The following is a 19,038-nucleotide window of genomic DNA, read 5'->3' as shown; positions in this document are numbered from 1 at the left end:
GGAAAAAATTTCTTAGCAGATGTAAGTTAAGGATCCCAAGATGAGAGATCATCCAATATTAGGGTGGGCTCTAAATGTAATGACAAGTTTCTTTATAAGAGAAGAGAAAGCGAGATGATACACAAAGGAGAAGGTAATACGAAGACCAGAGATTGGAGTGATACATCTACAAGCCAAGGACTGCAGGGGATAGCTAGCAGCCATCCAGAAGCTGGGAGAGAGGCATGGAATGGATTCCCTCTCAGCGCCTCCAGAAGCAACCAGCCCTGCCAACACCTTGATTTCAGACTTCTGGCCTCCAGAACTTGAGAGAGTAAATTTCTGTTGTTTTAAGCCACCCAGTGTGTGGTAATTTTTATGGTAGCCCTGGGAAACTAATACAATGAGATTAAAACAAATATTAAATTATCACAATAAAATTAGACCAACTCAAACCCAAATGCCAAATGACTAAGGAAAAAGATGACAAAACGCTGAGGATAAGATAGGGAGGTCAGAAAATAAGGGTAGATGAACATAGGTATGTTGAATTACAAGGGTGAGAAGGTAAAAACTAAATTAAGCAGATGTTTGAGGAGTTTGTATAAAGGAGGTAATAAATATTATCCATTTTTATGCTGTAATAAAACTAATAAATAGTGGTAAAGCATATCAGGATTTTTCAGGAATTGTCAGAAATAAAAAAGCTATATTATGTTACATTGAAATAAATAAACATAAATGATACAAATCCTCCAAGTCTAAGTTTCTAAAACACTGGCTAAAATGAAGCTAAGCACCTTGTGAGATGGCCAACAGAATAACGTGGATACTGGTGCAGAAGGAAAAGAGACCCCACCAGAGAGAGCAGCCCAGATGCTGGCTCGGGCTTTTACTTTTTCCTTCAAGGTCATTTTTACGGTCCCAATGATCCAGCAAGCCTTTGTCAGATTTTGAAGAATTACTATAATATTCGTCACCACACCAAAAGGAACATGCTGATCTATATTTTGCTTGCAAACTCACCCATCTTTCCATGCTTTTTCAAATATCAAATCCACATAGCCCTTCAATACCTGCTTTGTCTCTCCCATGGACCTTAGGTTCTGACTTCACTTATTTGACCTTTCTGCACCCCTGTTTCATGAAAGGCATTGTGCAAAGTGCAATTTGAGGACAAGAAACAAAGGAGGCTGGTTCCTAGGGCTTCTAGGAAAAATACACCAAAAGAAATAATTAAACCTATACAGAAATTATACTATGTTCTATATATCATATGAAATGAAGTATTAATGCTTCATAAAACTCTCTCTTCAACCCAGACCTCTCTTCTTGGTGGCAACTGCCCGCTGAACCATTGAGTATGCACAGGTACCTCAAATTTTGTGCAAAATTGAATGTATCACCTTCTCTCTATACCTGTTATACCTCTTTTCTTTCCTGGTCAGTCAGTGGTTTCACTATTTGCCAGTTATCCAAGGCAAATACTTGTGTATCAAACTTGTACTACTTCTACCCCAACTCCTTTAGCCAATCAATTCAGGCTCCAGAATATATTCAAATCTGCCCACTGTCCCACTCCACTGTCACTATTCAACTTTTGTCCAAACCACCATCATGCCTCCCATGGACATCTGTAATAGCTTCCTAACTCCTCTCTTTTCTGTCCATGCCCCCCTCCAAGCCACTCCTCCCACAGTAGCCAGTGAGCTTTTAAACGATGTAAATCGGTTCATGTCATTTTCAGCTTATAAAGCTTCACTATAGTTCTACTGCATAGAATATCAATAGATCCATTCACTATGCTACAAACACATTTACCTCACTCCAATTCCTTAAATATATAAAGTTCCTTCCTGTTTAAGGTCCGTCACACAAGCTTCTTCTTCACTGTGGAGTTTTCCCTACTCTCCACTACCCTACACCCTGCCAGCCCACCTAGATCTTTTATGTTTCAACAAAATGTCCTTCCCTGGCCCGACAGGTTAAATAGGCCCTCTTGTTATGACACCTGTCACCCTTCACAAGACTTATTAGAATTTGTGATCCTTTATGAAATTACTTGTTTTACTTTCGTTCCTGTCCACTGGGTTGTCTTATTCACTATAATAACTCTAGCATCTAGCACAGAGCCTGGCACATGGCAAGCATTGAATAAATATTTGTTGAATAAAAGAATGAATGAATAAATAAGCAAATACAATGTGGTCACAGGTAAGGAACAGATGGTTTCAAATATGACCTACTCAGTGCTCTACATACCCCCAAATCAGTGCACTCAGCAACCCCTGCACCCAGATTACATGAAAAAGGAGGGTGCTGCCCTTTTCTCCCAGTTCTGTCAGACCTATTTGATTAATGGGATCATCGCCAAATCTTAAAATTTTTAATCCTGAAATAATTCGGACTTACAGAAAAGTAGCAAAGATAGTACAAAAAATTCCCATATACTTAAACTCCTCAAATATTAACATTTTACTATGTTTGCATTATCAGTTTCTGTGTTTTCTTTCCTGAACCGTTTTAGAATGTGTTGCAGGCATAATGCCCTTTATCTCTAAATAGTTCCGTGTATAATTCCTAAAAATAAATGCAAAATTTAGAAAAATTCCTAAAAATTTTCTTTTTTATAATCATAGTGCAATTATCAAAAGCAAAAATTACTATTACTTAATCTAGAAACTTCTTCAAAACTTAATTGTCCCACGCATGTCCCTTATAGCAAAAAGGGACATGCTTCTGGTTCAGGATTCAATCCAGGATCACATGCTGCATGTAGTTGTCATGTGTCTTAGGTCTCATTTAATCTGAAATAGTTCCTCAGTCTTTCTTTGTCTTTCATGACACTGACACTTTTGAACAGGATATGCCAATTATTTTGTAGAATGTCCTTCAATTTTGGTTTGTCTGATGTTTCCTCATGATTACACTCCAAATATGTATTTGTGGAACAGGAATATCATCAAAGTGGTGGTGTGTTCTTCTTAGGGAATCACATTAGGGGGTACTTGATATCTATTTGTCCCATTACTGGTGACATTAACTCTGATCACTTCAGTTTTTTCTATCTTTCCTTTTGTGATTAATTGTTCTTGTGAGAAGATACTTTGAGATTATCTAAATATAATGATAACCAACATTTTTTTTAATTAGCCGTCTCTACACTGCGGTCCAACTAATTTTCCATAAATAAGAACTTGGGAAAATATTTGAGGTCTGCTTATGGGTCATGCAATAGCTAATTGTGCAATGAAGTTTAAATGTGTGCTCTCGTTTATAAACTGACACCCAATCTCTCCCCCCCCCCTCACACACACACACCACTACATAAAGAGTTGGTTCCCTCAAAGCAGAAATTGAAAGAGGAATGTAACCATGTCATATTTTTCTAAACAAGCTCAAACCATGTCTGGGAGTAGATCTAGGCCTGGGTTAACATCCAATTCCTGACATTCCTTCCTTGAATCAACACAAGCAGATTATAGAGCTTCACCATATATCAGCTTCCTTATCTGTAGTACAGAGATTAAAATCATCCCTTCATCATGGGGTTGTTGTCAAGATTAAACGAGAAAATGTAAGTAAAGCACCTTCTCAGTGCTTGGCATTAAGAGCTGCCCTCTGCGTGTTAATGATGAAAAGAAGAATGTTTTGTGGAACAGTAGGGTCTCTACTGTACATAGCTGTGTGATAAATCCCATAATAGAAGTATACAGAATGTAGGGAAGTTTCTATTAAAAGATCATTTTGTCGGTAATGTGAAAATGTGCTCTATGAGTGTGAAGAGATAATAACGTTTACTGAAAAAGCAAACTGTTCAAAAACAACAAATAAAAGGTGAAAGTTTTTTTAAGACCAAAAAAATAAAAGAAAGAGCTAATTGTGCAACTTTTCCTAGTGTAATTGGTCTATTAACATTCTACTTTACTTCTTTCTCTCATGCATACAAAGAAAGAAATCTAAGATGCTATCTTGAAAAGAATATAATAACATATCTAATCTCATTCCTTATTCATCAGTTGAAAAAACTGAGGTCCAGACAAGTTAAGGGACTTGCCTGAGGTCAGACAGTTACTCAGCAGCAGATCTGAAAATAATTAAGTGCTCCTTGCAGAGCAAGAAAGGCAAAAAGGTCAATGCAGTGCCCTTCAAATACAGGAGCCCACAGGTACACCTGAATCAGTAAAGGGGGTTCTTACAGGGATCCAAAGAACAGGCCAGAACGTCCTCCAGGGATAGAGTCCTTGCCGTTTCTAGGGAAGCACAACAGCTCACTGCTATGCCTGAGTTTTCTCTTTGGCCTCTCCTCCTTCTTTCTCTCCTTATCGTCTCTGGGAAACACTCCTAAGTCAACCCAAAGGCAAAAATAAGCTCTCCTAACGCTGGGGAAAGAGCCTTGCTGCCTATGGGCTCCTAACCTAGAACTGCTATGCTCCTTGCTTGATACTCTGGACTACTATTTAATTCTAATTGATATATTTTTATATGTCAGTTTGCATTTGTGAGCGAGTTCTGTCATAATCATATCACATATCACAAACCTGAAAAAGCGTTGGTAATCTGCCCAAGAAAATTCTGACCTGGACTATACGGAAGCAAATAGCCTCGTCTACAAAGCCCTGGGACTTTTTTTTTCCCCAAGGGGACTATTATTTAAGAAAGAAATAGTAATAAAAGCAGATTTCAGGAGTTGGAACTTCAATCTCAATTTCTACCCAAAACACAGGGTGGTACTAGGCTTTTAGCCTGCCGGTTCTACTTCCTCCGAAGCCTCTTAGAAGTAATGGAGATGCCAGTACCCCGCGTCAGCATCCAATCCAGTCTCCCCAGGGAAGATTTCTTGGCCAAGTTATTTTTAGATGACATTTAGCAGCATACCTGGAGCTATGAACCAGAGGTAAGGACAATAAAGATATCCTGAACACTCTTTCCAGGCAGAAGATGGAGCATTTCCGCCTTATCACTGCCTGAGAAGTACAGCATGCGGAAAAATTGGAGCTATGTTTTAATTAAGGGTTAATCCTTAATCAGAGCTTGGTATAAAATAAGCAAGGCATATTTAAAAAGTCATAAAAGCAAAGATATACATTGCTGTGAGTTAAAATCAGTAATATTTTAGTCAGCTCTTACAAATACAAGACCATGTTTTCTGTGTTAGGAGTTACTAGTCGTGGCAGTAGTAAAAATTGAAATGATTTAAGTGGTGGTAGCAGTTGTCCTTCACTGAGTTTTACGTGTGCTGGTACCATGCTGAATAGTTTCTATATAACACCTCATTTATTCTTAGTGTTATATACAATACTCATTGTACTTTCTGTTTATAAAATACCCAGTGTTGGCGAAAATACCTATTTTATACAAAGTCAACATCAAGTTAATAAAACATTGAGACAGTGCCACAAATTCCACCTAAGATTATAATCCTGTTACATGGTAATGATTGAATAACCTTGGAGTGTAAACCTTATGCAATTATGGCTGACTGAAATACTAATTCACTCCCTTACTTCTTCCGGTCACTTTAGGAGCAATATCTTCCCTGATCACCCTATTTAAAAATGTAAAACTCCTCAACTTAAATGATAATCTAAGAAATTGGGTAACATTGGGCTAAAAAAATAGATAATTTTGAATAGGTGTTTAAAGTTTCAACACAAAGTGTGCTCTGACTACTTTCACTGCACAAGCTTGGTCATTTATCACCGATTTTTGTGAAGAGAACAGCTATTAAGTTATTCAAATAAAAAAAACACAAACCTGTCAGTTGATGTGACAAATTACTTGTATATTTACTTATATGAAGTGTATGAAATTTTACTGATGTTGTTTGGGCCCTGAGCATTACCTGTTTCCTTTCCAGTTTCTGCTTTTATGGGGGAAAAAAGTTCAAGTTACATTACACTGATAGACATTCTTTTTTGAAATACCTCTAGGTATTCTAGTTTTGCTTAGGCTAAGGATTCTAAGAGTAATAAAGTTGAATTCATAGTCATTTCTCCTCCAAACAGTTTTATTAAAAAAAAAAGTTATCAAAATAAGAGAATGAAATCACACTTTATTCACAACATTTTTCATCATGATGTTCTCTTTACATGCAATATCTACTTCCCAGAAGATGATATGACATTAAACAGTGATGAGAAAAAAGTTTTTGACTTGAACTCTCACTCAAACTATAACATGCTTTTGGTTTGTGTGTAAATCTTTGGTGAATAGTTGTGGCACAGTGCTCATTCTGAAATAAAGTGGCTAATGTATACTTTTAGAAATACTGGTGTCAGAGGAAACATGATTTAGTCAGTTAAAAATTCAAAAAGCAATCATTGAAATAGAACCATAAGCAGGCTTGGGATAGTAAGCTAGATGGCCAGCTGTGCACTAGCCTTGCTTAAATACTGTGAAGTCAAATGGCATGATGACCACCAACATGTGTAAGTTAGAGATTTTGGCTAATACAGAAGTCAGTGAAAATTTCAAAACTTACGTGTTAATATATCCTTTACATTTCTGATGAATTTCTGAACACAAAGATGATTTTTAATTTGGCCCAAAGAATCATATCTCGACACGTTCATAAACCAGTTGGTCCGTCTAATTCTGCTTAGCTAGAAAAATTCCTTGCTAAATTCATTAGCATATTAATTGGTTATATTTCAAATTTTGGAATAAAGATGTTTAATATTATTGTGCCTCCAATCCTTAAGTGACAGCAAATTGTATTCTAAATTACAATACTCACAGCTGTTGCCTGCTCTATTACCCCTCTGTCCAGTTGAATGTTCTGGCTCCTTGTATGGAAACTGTAGAGTTGTATCTAAGGTTCTGAACCCTTCTTTAAGAGAATGATGCTTGTAATACTCCACAAGTTCCTATAAAAAAATATATAAAAGATCATTTTTGATAAAGAGAGTTCTGCTCTCAAACATATGAACTCCTTGACATAATGCTATACATATAAGGATGACTGATTTAATGCTAAAATTTCCATACGCATATGGAAGAGTAAGCAAATAATAATTGCTCCCTGCTGCGTGAATGTACATGACACCTACCTACCCTGTTTCCACAAAAGTAAGACCTAGCTGGACAATCAGCTCTAATGCGTCTTTTGAAGCAAAAATTAATACAAGACCTGGTCTTATATAAGACCGGGTCTTAGATTATAGTAAAATAAAACTAGGTCTTGTATTAATTTTTGCTCCAAAAGATGTATTAGAGCTGATTGTCAGGCTAGGTCTTATTTTTGGGGAAACAATGTAGTAACTGTCCTTGTTACTCGGGCTGTTTGTAATGTGAGTTACCCTTATTGTTATTCATGGATAGAGAACATCCTGCTAGGCCTTAGTCGGATGTGGTAAATGAAAAGAAACCATATTAAACCTCAAATTCAGGACAGTAATTATTGTTCTTATTTATGAAATACTTGCCTTTCTAAACAAAAATAAAGGGAACAGCTGTTTGCTGAATATATAGCAATTTCTAGTTTCCTGCATGTTCTTGCAACATCGCAGAAAAACAAACTTGATTCTAAAGGTCCTTTACCAGGCTAATCCAAAGTTGATAAACCACAAATGCTAGTTGACATAGTTTCTGGCTTACGATGACGTGTTAATGACTATCTCATAGCTCTGCATGTCCTCTGGTACTTAGAGGTCAATAACATGGTTCTTTCCAACTTTCTCTAACACTTAATTTGCCTTAAATACATCCAAGCCTAATATAATAACCTCCCACCATCTTTCACACTAAAATTTCAGGAAATTTCTTTTGAGATGTTGGTTTCATAGATTTTGCACAAATCTGAATCCCTCTACTTTAAATAGAAATTAAGTAATAACTAATTCATAATGAAAACAATGTATATTATTATTAGATGAGCACTGTAGATATAATGCTGCTTACAAATACCTGAAAGTAAAATCACTTTTAACCTAATTATTTTGTGCTTCTATTATAGCACTATTGTTTACAAACAGTGTAAAACCAACTCATTTCTTTTAAAAAACCACACTGATATCAGCTTAACACCTCCATTCAGTGCTTATGTTAAAAGTTCCCCCCAAAAATGAAGTGGGCAAAAAATCACCTAAAAGAAGAAAAAGAGATTCATCAATGCTTTATTAATCATTTATGACCAAACTTAATGAGTTGTGGAATTTATTGTGTGGGAAGTTTCAGGGGTCACAAGATAACTAGGAGTTCTCATCCTTGAAGGAGAGTGAGGGGTTATGAGAATTCAAAGGCAAGAGAGAGAACTTCTTTTGGGAGTCCATTGGGGAGCATGAGGGGATATTTCATTATGCAGATAGCTTGGCTTAAACTGAAGAACAGGTGAAATTTCAAAAACCAGGATAGAGGAAAGTATTATTTTAAGTAGAGCAGTCAGTTTGGGAACAGACACAAGTTGACACAGACCACATTCATAAACAAAAAGGAGCATGGAGGGGCTGACTCATTGAATAAAGCAAATGGAACACTGTCAACTCCTTCATCTGTAAAATGGAGATAGCAAACCATTTCACTGACTATAGTCAAGGATGTATAAAGTACTTGATTCATGTGAATATCAAAACAGCTCCCATGCTCTCATGTACCAGATCTTTTATATAGTTTCTCCCAATCTTCACACAAGAGACAAGAGATAGGCCTTGTCCCTTTGATACCCAGGCTCAGGGAAGTCAAGGGCTGTGTCTGTCTCCAAAGGTTTGCTCTTAACTATATCACACTACCAGCAAACAGTACCTGGTGAAAGTAAGTTCACAGAAAGGGAGGCAAAAGGGAAGGCGCATTTGCTAAGCGTCCATAATGTACCAGGAACTTTGTTTGCTTAGACCTGAGATGCTAGACTTTTACACACATTATATGTATAACTTAAAAAAAGAGTATTTCTTCCTTCCCTGGACCTAGATTATGGGGATCCTTGATGAAGCAAAGGAATTTGGGATCTGAACAACTTGAAAAAAAAGAGAGAGACAAAACACCAGATAAAAGTTTACATCCTCAAAATGACTTCAATGATCAGAATATGGCATTTGTATTACAGTGATTTTGAACACAGTTTACAAAGGCAAGGTTTGGAATTAAATTCCAGAGACCAATATTATTAATTTATTTTAAAAAACAAAATTTTGTAAGGTCTCAAAGGACTGTACATCTGTATACTGTGTGGCTGATGCAAATGATACCAGAGAATTGTCCTGTAAGGAATATTATTTAAGCTGAGTAAAATGTATTTTTTTCTTTATCAAAAATACAAAAATAAACTTGAAAGAATTAGAAGCCAATAACTTTGAACTTCGATGTAATTTTGTTATAGGTAATATGGATTTTATGTATTATGAGTTTGTATGAATTCAAGTTTATGTGAAGTTGGCTAGACACCCTAGAATCATCATACTGAAAAGGAGTTGGGGACCATTTAATACCTACCCACCACCCCATTTTATGAAAGACAAAAATGACTTTTCCAAGGCGTAGAGTCATGTGAATTAGTAAGCTGCAAAACACTTTTTTATCGCTTCATTAAGCATGGAAGATATTTTAGTTCCATTTTTACAGTTTTATGAAGGTAAATCTTCCTACATGTTTCTAACTGGGTAGAATTAAATAGTGTCACTGTGGATCATTTCCAACTTATACTCTTATGCCTTCTGTATTTTAGTCTCAATCCACCCGTGCTTTAGCAGTCATTGACCTTCAGGAACTACAGTAAATAAGAAGACTCTAAACAAAAGAAATCGCTAAGCTTTCCTTATCTCACACTGACACAGCAGTGTCAACAATTCAAGTCTCTCTAAAAAATAATGAGTGAGAGCCAGTCATTCCAATTACCAAGGAAACAGGCAATGGAGATGATTTATAAACAACATTTGGATATGGATTGTCTGGCATACATGAAAATTAGAACAAAATTAATGCCTTGTAATCTGGATACAGAAATTCATTTAGAATTTGAACTTAATGACTAAGAAACAAAAAGATTTTGATTAACCAAGCTATTGAAACCCAAGGGAAAGAGTTAAGGTCACAACCACCTAAGGCCCCATCTTCTCTTTGGGAAACTGGCTAATTTATAACAAGTTCTGAAATTTGATTGTGTTTACATCCTTTTCAAATTAACATTTAATTCCAGGCCCTCATGAGTTTCATAGGTAAAAAAAATATAACTTTACCACTAATGATGGGAGGATGTCAAATTATTACAAAGAAACAAAACCACAGACCCTATTTATTTATAATGAGAACAGTGTTATTTGACACCAGCATGATAAAAGGTAACTGCTGGAACTTGTGTGATCCTGGTTTAGAGAAGCCCTGCACTGCCAGAGTGAAGGCTATGGCACCTATTCACTCTCCTTCAGAAGGGGCTGGTTACCGATAGGAGCCATCCTTTCTGATCAAGTATCCATGTAGTATTTTCCACTTTAGGTTCAAAGGACAGCACCCTTGTGAGGTTCTTAGTACAGACGGATTTACAATTTCAAAGTATTTTTAGAACAGTGGAGTCTTTCTTGAATTCTGCAAAAACAGTCCTTTTCACACAGTAAGGACTCAATAAAAATGTGTTCAATGACTGAACAGAAACAAAGCAAGGGCAGCTCCAGACTAGTTTGATTATCTCGTCAACGATTTTTACTGTCATTCACTAAACCTGACAAAAGTATTTTTCTAAGACTGAGGTTTTTCAGTTCCTTGTCTTTCTTCCTTTTTACAGTTATAGTCATGAGTCGTTCAATGATCAGATTAGTTCTGAGAAATGCGCCCTTGGGCGATTTCGTCATGCCAATGGTTAGGGCCCACAATCAGCAAGATGGCCAAGATGAAATCAAGCACAAGAGAAAATGATGCCATCAAGACACAGTATGGATGAGGCTGCTGCCAGCAGAACACGGAGCACTGTTTTACAGCAAACATTTTGTTATAAAGAGTACAATCTAAAATAACAATGAAATAGAACAGTAAACACATACACCAGCAACACAGTCATTTATTATCACTATCAAGTGTTATGTACGGTACATAACTGTATGTGCTACCCTTCTACGTACACGACTGGCACTGCAGTAGGCGTGTTTACACCCGCCTCACCACAGACACGTGAGGAATGCATTGCCCTGGGACGTTAGGATGGCTATGATGTCACTAGGTGACAGAAAATTTTCTGCTCCATTTTAATTTTATGAGACCACCGTGTACACATGGTTTGTCATTGACTGAAACGTAGTTGCACAGTATGACTGTATATACTTTGGTTAACATTTTGTAATTTCATTGTAGTTTTCTTATTAATTCATAATCCCCTCCCTTTAATCCACTGTGCTATGTACTTCCTTACAAAAGATCCCCAGATATGGAGGAAAACATAATATGCCTATGTCTCTAGCAGTGGCATTTCTGATATTTTACACATACCATATAAGGGTAACTTATTTTAGCTCTGTGACAAGCACTTTTAATTCCACTTCTAGAACATCAGTGCAGAAACTTTCACTCCTGTCTGGTATAAATTATTTGGATTCTGAGTCTTTAGTGCTTTTTATGCAGATAGCAACTCCAGGATCTATGTCCACTAATCCAGGTCATTGAGGTATTACGGGCTTTTCACCTCTAACCTTAGCGCTAAAGAACGTTCCTGAGCTGGACCCAGGTAACACAAAGCTGAATTGATCAGCCCTTTCCAGTGACTATTCCTTTCATCCTCTTTGTCTCCCCTAATGGGAGTTCCTTTTGTTACTTTCAAAGTTGGCAAGGCTACAGTCTTCTTTGACCCTACAGCTTTTTTTAAAGCCTCGTATTTACGATAATACCACGAAGCAGCCTCATTACCATCCACGGAAGTTTTGCAGGTACAAACTCAAGCTGGTGTATCTTGCAGTGAAGAGAAGACCCCCTGTGCATGCTTTTATCATGTCTCAGCTGGGGCTGTCATTCATTATTTGTGCTTCCACTCGCCACCTCCCTCCTAGGTTTGCATTTAAGGAAGAGCCTCCTCAGGTCCAGTTCTCTCTGTGCACAGCCTGCTTGTTCGTAAGTCACGTCCAGCAGGGAGGATGCCTGGATCTTGGTCACCAATTTGACAGAGTTTACATTTGCCAGGACATGATCTTGCTGTCCATCCTGAGCTTTTGGATTGGGAACGTAGTAGTTATGTCCAGAGAAGCTTTCTTACTTTTCTTTCAACTCAAGATGCTTCCATTTCTTTAAAACACAGATTCCTGGGGCTGACCCAGTGGCTCCAACAGTTAGAGCTCCATGCTCCTAGCTCCAAAGGCTGCCGGTTTGATTCCCACATGGGCAAGTGGGCTCTCAGCCACAAGGTTGCCAGTCCAATTCCTCGAGTCCTGCAAGGGATGGTGGGCAGCGCCCCCTGCAACTAAGATTGAACACGGCACCTTGAGCTGAGCTGCCACTGAGCTCCCTGATGGCTCAGTTGGTTGGAGCGCATCCTCTCAACGACAAGGTTGCCGGTTCGATTCCCGCAAGGGATGGTGGGCTGTGCCCCTGCAACTAGCAACGGTAACTGGACCTGGAGCTGAGCTGTGCCCTTCGCAACTAAGACTGAAAGGACAACAACTTGAAGCTGAACAGTACACTCCACAACTAAGATTGAAAGGACAACAACTTGACAGGAGAAAAGTCCTAGAAGTACACATTGTTCCCCAATAAAGTCCTGTTCCCCTTCCCCAATAAAATCTTAAAAAACAAAGAAACAAAAAAACACGGATTCCTGTCTTACAACAGTTCTAAATTTTTAGATAAGGCTTTCAAGCTGGCCTACTTTGTAAAGCTCTCATACACTCAGTTATAACGTTCATGTTAACATTTGCAAAGTGCTTTGAGATGTTTTCCGGAAGGATGCAGTATGTATCATTTGATTGATAGTTCAATCAGTGAGTGGTCCTTCTCCAATGTTACTCAAAGTACTTAGCAGAGTGCTACAAATGCATTCGATGTCCTATATCCAAATTCTTCATTACCTCAAAAAACTCTCTCAAACTTGAGAAACAAACTTGAGATCACTTTTAAGGAAATATGAACTTTTTATTATCAGCAATGCACATATAATGACATATCTGCACTGTTTATATTATATATGCATTATATTCTTATACACTAATAAAATTAAGTTGTAATTTTTTAATTGTACATACTATTAATCACTGTTCATTTAAAACAACTTGGTCACAATATGCTATTTCAATTTAAATACAAAGTTCCTGTGAAATATCAATTATTGCATGTTAAAAAATGTTACCGTGTTAATGTTTAATTGTCCAAGGTAATGAAGGAAAACCATAGTAGAGATCATTTAAAATAGCATGAAATACTAGAAATATCAGCTTTTTCATTTGACACTTATGTTTCAGTTTGCATGAAATGAACCTAAACGTGGGAAGTATTTCACCAATTACAACTTTCTATGTTATAATTTAAAATACCTTCCTCTTCCTGAATGAGGAGATATAGAGGCAGAGGAAGGGAGAGGAGGAAAGAGATGGTATTAAACATTTGCTGTGTTTCATCAAACACAAGACAAAACTCACACTAATAACTGAAAGTTGGTTATATTTGAATTGGTCTATTACTCTGAGTCATAAATAGTGTAGACTCTGAAATAGTATCTAAAACTGGCAAACTTAGTTTATAATGAAAAATATGACTAGGGCAACATAAAACAATTGGAATTCTTAAAATTAGAATTTTCAGGATTTGCTGCAAAATTATAATATGATTCTCTTTAAACAACTTTTTAGGGAGTAAAATTTCCAAGAAACTACAGAATTAAACTGACCTATCTAATAAGAGAAAAATAAGGACCATAGATTGAAAAGAACTAATCAATGCTTACCATTAAACTTTTAAATTTTCTATTTTCTGCAATGTGAAAAAAGCCATCTCTTGTTAAAATCTTGATGTGCTTTGCTTCATTGTTGTACCTGTGGGCAATGAATAGCTTATGAATATAAATGTGTTTTTAATCAGTGGAAATCAATAATTACCAGAGGGCATACCCCAATAACATTATAGGAATTCATTCTGAAGAGAAAATATATACCTGTGCCAATACCCCGGTGACAGCTAATTAACAAAATATATTTACTAGATTGGTTGAAAATATAACCAACATTTGAAGTGATTGACCAATCATTATGCCCAGTTTGATTATGCCCAATTCTTCCGATGGAGAATACAGAAAAACATAATGAAACAACATCTAGTAATTTATACTCTTAGATTTTACTAAAAACATACACACATCAAGTCACCAAAATACAATGTTATGAAAGAAATGCAATATGCCAATTAGCAGCCTATAACACAAAGTACTGTTTTTCTAACAAGATATTTTCAAGTATTAATGAACTGTCTGGATAGATGCATTATTTCTACTGTAATTAGAACCTTGGTTTTCAACTTCAGTGTTATACATGTCAGATGGTCTATGCAATTAGAACAGGAAATCTATTTCTGTAAAAGTACTTGTCCTACTTACTTAATGCTAATGGCATATTCTCCTGACTCTTTGCTCCTGTGCCTCACAAGGTAAGTACTATTTACCCTATTGATAAGTTCAGTCTCTGCCTGCAATCTTTCCATTGCTCCAGCATACCTGTAACGACACAGAAAATATAGGTAATGTACCTGGAAGAGCACAGAGGCTAAAAATAAGTGTCTGTCAGGATTTTAATTGAGTGGCACAATGAGCTGTTTTTACTTCTATACCAACTAATGACATTGCTTCACAAAGATAATGCAGAGAAAAGTCCTTTGATTCTTCCAAACACAAATGCTCTACGAAGCTAACAACAGTAAAGTGAACAGTGCCTAATATACAGTAAGCACCCAGAAAATCTTATCAAATAAATAAATGGGACAAAGACAAGAGCCAGTAGGTCTTGGGTTAGAAAGAGAGTTGTAGGGCGTTTGGGGACAAGAGCTGTCGGGAGTGTAGAAAAGGACCCCCCTGCCTAAGACACACACACATACACACACGTACACACATACACAACCCAAAAAGCTTCACCTTTTCTATGTACACTATGAAATGAAATATCCTTTGAGTATCTTTTAAAGGAAGCTACTGTAACAAATTATTTTTTAAAATTATTTTTTGTATATAAGATTAATTCTTATAGTCCACAAATTTGATAACCAGTTTTCTTAAGCAGTTAGCAGTAATGAGTAAAAGACACATATATATATGAGTAAAAGATAAATATTTTTCAAAACAAGAATTCAGTTCTTCCTAAACTGTGTTGGCCTCAAACATACTCAAATTCCACAATAATAACAATAATCAAAGGCCCAAGTTAAATGTGAAATATTCTTTAGCGACCTTTCACATCACATATAGGCTTAGCATTTACTGGAAAAACTTACCAGAGATTTTGGCCAGTAAAAGTTAAAAAAAAAAAATGTAATGTTTATATTGGTGCTCTTTCAAAGCTATTCATGAATTCATATTCCAGAAAATTCTCTGATTTACATATAGACACATGTAGCTCAGTGTAAATACCCACTTCTCATCTACATTAAATATTTATTTAAAGTACACATGGTAAGCATTCTACAAAAATTTGTTGAAGGGGGACATGTGAGGTTTCCACCAAGATAGAAGAGTAAAGGGCATTTTCTGTAGATAGTACCTCAGGTTAAAAGCATAGTTATTACAACCCATGAACTATTAGTACCTAGTACGATCTGACTCACACCTTCCTCTTCAACCTTATCTCTTACAACCCCCTTCTTCACTTTCAGGTCTAGGAATTCACCACGCTCTTTTTGATCTTTGAGTCTTCTCACAGACTGTATTCATGTCTGGAAAAAACTATCAACACACATTCCATCTCATCATTCAGGTTTAGAGAAAGGTCTTCTCTGACCATCCCATCTGAAGAACGTTATTCCACATCTCTCACTCTCCGCTCCATGATACGCATCATAATATCTCTATTTTCCTTCATGGCACATCACAATTAGTATACAGATATGCGTGTTTTATCCAAGTGACACATGAACATATTTTAAAAAAATAACTCACGCTATAATAATTTTAATGTAAAAGCAGCATTACCCCATGTTATCAGCATTCTTCTCCAAGTCCCATGTCAATACTTTTACCTATTTTTTTCTTATTTCCACTTGCATATTTCTAAATAACATGACTAAACTACAATTTCATAATGTCTCGACTTCAGATGTCAGGAAGGAAAATCACTTTTTCTCCACTTATGCGCATTCTTTCATAGTGCTGCTTCTCACTCTTCCTTCTACAAAGCCAGGCCATCGGGCCTCGTTTTGTCACGTTGTTACATTCAAAGAACATCTAACATCAAAAATAATAATTCCTCAAGGTTTTGTTTGCTCAAGCTTCTTCGTCTCTATCACAAGTTCTTTCCAAATTCTCTAAGAGAATTATAAACCCCTCAACAATACATTTTTCAACACCATGTACATATCTGTTCACTCTTTTCTATGGAGACATTCATTCCTCCTGAGTCCTCCACCCTCTTGGTCTAATCAATACTGCTTGCCCTCTAAGCCTGCTGAATCGCTATAGTCCTGGGCCTTCCCTTCGCTCCCCTTTCCTGGATTCTGTATCTCCCTCTTTCTTGGTTTACAAGCTCATCCTTCAGCTTCCTGCAAATGGATACAGGGCATGTAATACTTGGAAGGACTCACATCAGCTTCCTGCAAATGGATACAGGGCATGTAATACTTGGAAGGCCTCACATCTATGAAAATATATTTTACTTCATTCTTGTCAGAATTATAGTTATTAATTCCATGGAAACTAAGACCTCAAATTTGTCTTAAACCAGATAAAATGTAGCAAAGATTCCCACTTCTATCACAAATCTGCTACAATCTCTTCAGCAAGCTCAGTGCTGAAGCTGGGGAGGAATGGCAGAGAAAGCAAATAATGACTAGAAAAGGCAGGTGTGACTGCTGAAGGAGAGCAAGAGGGCAGATGAGAAGAATCCCATCCTTTACACAATGCATTCCTGCAATAATTCAGCATTTTCCATGCTATGGTTATATATCAGAAAACAATCAGAATTAAAAAAAAAAAATCAGATAGCTCAGGTGTTCCCAATATTTGCAAACTGAACTAGTACTATACACTTGCAGAATATTTCATTTATACACATATCCTGATATCAAATTTGTATGCATATACTTCAATATCAAGAAAATGAAAATAGATGCAGTCATTTTAAGAGGAGCCAAACACAAAATTCAGGGAAACAGATATAAATAAGTGAATATGCCCACTTTTTTTTTTTTTTTTTTTTACATTAACAGGTGGTATAGCAACGGACAACATAACTTGGAATATCCTGCTCTAACTTACTGGTTTCATGGCCTTAACCTTTGTTTCCTCATCTATAAAAAGAATAAGAACAACCTTCCTTACAGACATGTTAGAAAATCAGGATTAAATAAAATGTGTAAAATGCTAAGCACATAGTAAGTACTGAGTATACCAGGGGTGTCAAAAAAAAATGTATACACATGATTTGTAGTCATCTTGTTATCGGTAAATATTATTACAATTTTAATACAGTTTTTTCCCCTCTTAAAATGTGTATACATATTTTTGGCACCCTCTGTATATTAGTTATTGTCATATGACAATCTTAAATATTCTGGATCCTATACAGATCTTTTTCCAGTTGAAGATATCACTCCTTATCCATCATGTCTAAAAAGTACTAATCACTATCCACTTTGCTTCCTTGTTTCTATTAATGATGATACGAGCCTCCAAGTGGTAAGTGAGCTCCATATAGGTCCAAAACTTCAGATGTGACTACATCTTACTTCTCCCATATTACATGTTATAAATTGTACTTTTAAGATCTATTAACCTTCCTGGGCTAATTTTTAGTTTCCGACAATTAAATCATGGTGTTTTTTTCTCTGCTTCATGAAATCTACTTTTCTAAAATACAAGATATGTATTTGCTTATGTCCTATTCCTTTCTGTGGCTGTTACAAAGTTTGAGTTTACAGTCAAGTACACATGTATGCACACGCGCACGTGCACACACACACGCACACACACACCCCACTCTGATAAAGATATGGAAAGGTCAGCAATATGTAAATTCATTATAGTGTTTTGTTACATCTGAGAACACCTCTATCCAGAACAAACGGAAATGGAATGTGGTTTACTAACCCCACATTTAAGGCATCCTCAAGCTAAGGGTATGGTATTTCTTCTTAGCTACATAAACATTTTTAATACTTACCAGGGTTGGCAAGAATAATCTACTGGTTTGGGCACCTAGGATATAAAAAGGCAAAAATAGATTAAGTTTACTTAAGGGAAGCTTTTAGAAATCAATCATTAATTCAGCTTAGCTGACTCAGCTCTATAAAACCCTAAGTAGCACAGTCCTGGAACTATCCATTGGCAATTTTATACAGAGTGAATCATAGTATATGTCAGATAAGTAGAAAATAATTCATCTTGCTTTAATTCATTCTTTCATTCATTTTACTGCCACTGTACTTCCAAGGGGCGAGATAACAGGAAAAATATGAATTGGAAACTTTTTTGGTATTTATTATCAAGGCAGTTTAATCCTATCATAAAAAATTAAAAGGAAAATGTTAGGAAAACCAAAGAGCAATCTGTTTTCCCAAGACATTGAGAAAACAGGCAAAATAAGCAATATATACCATATATAGACTCTTATTTTGTAACAAACTCTAAACTTTGATTTTGAAGTCTACTACCAGGAAAACATTTATTCATGAAAAAGTCATGGAAAATATTTATTTTTCCCCCTTTTCTCCTCTAGAGCTTCACAAGAGAGAAAAATATTACATTTTCTATGCACATAAAGAAAGAAAAAAAGGGAAAACTTCTACTTCCTCATGGTAACTAGAAAATGAACAAAGCCAAAGAAAGTATACTAATATTCATAAAATAACAAATAAAATACATCCTATGTAGAGGGGGACAAAGTTTATAAACTCCTAAGAAAAGACTGGCAGTGTCTTGTGTTCAGAAATTTTTCATGAATCATCTGCATCTTTGATATA

The 19,038-nt window shown here is 36.3% G+C and overlaps 1 protein-coding gene across 2 annotated transcripts in view; it reads right to left on the bottom strand.

The window, feature by feature from the left end:
- The window catches only part of VAV3 (vav guanine nucleotide exchange factor 3), a 339,163-nt gene that overhangs the window by 11,504 nt on the left and 308,621 nt on the right, over positions 1–19,038 (bottom strand). For both annotated transcript variants that reach the window (XM_081025193.1, XM_081025192.1), the window contains exons 22-25: positions 18,240–18,274; positions 14,474–14,590; positions 13,829–13,916; positions 6,719–6,848 (exon numbers count right to left, since the gene is read on the bottom strand). In XM_081025193.1, coding sequence (XP_080881319.1) covers positions 6,719–6,848; positions 13,829–13,916; positions 14,474–14,590; positions 18,240–18,274 — 370 coding nt within the window. The remainder of the gene's footprint in view (positions 1–6,718; positions 6,849–13,828; positions 13,917–14,473; positions 14,591–18,239; positions 18,275–19,038) is intronic.

The sequence above is a fragment of the Rhinolophus hipposideros genome (assembly GCF_964194185.1).
Source record: "Rhinolophus hipposideros genome assembly, chromosome: 19".
In the NCBI taxonomy this organism is placed as follows: Eukaryota; Metazoa; Chordata; class Mammalia; order Chiroptera; family Rhinolophidae; genus Rhinolophus; species Rhinolophus hipposideros.
The sequence above is the reverse complement of the archived record's forward strand: the minus strand, read 5'-3'. Positions and strand labels throughout refer to the sequence as shown.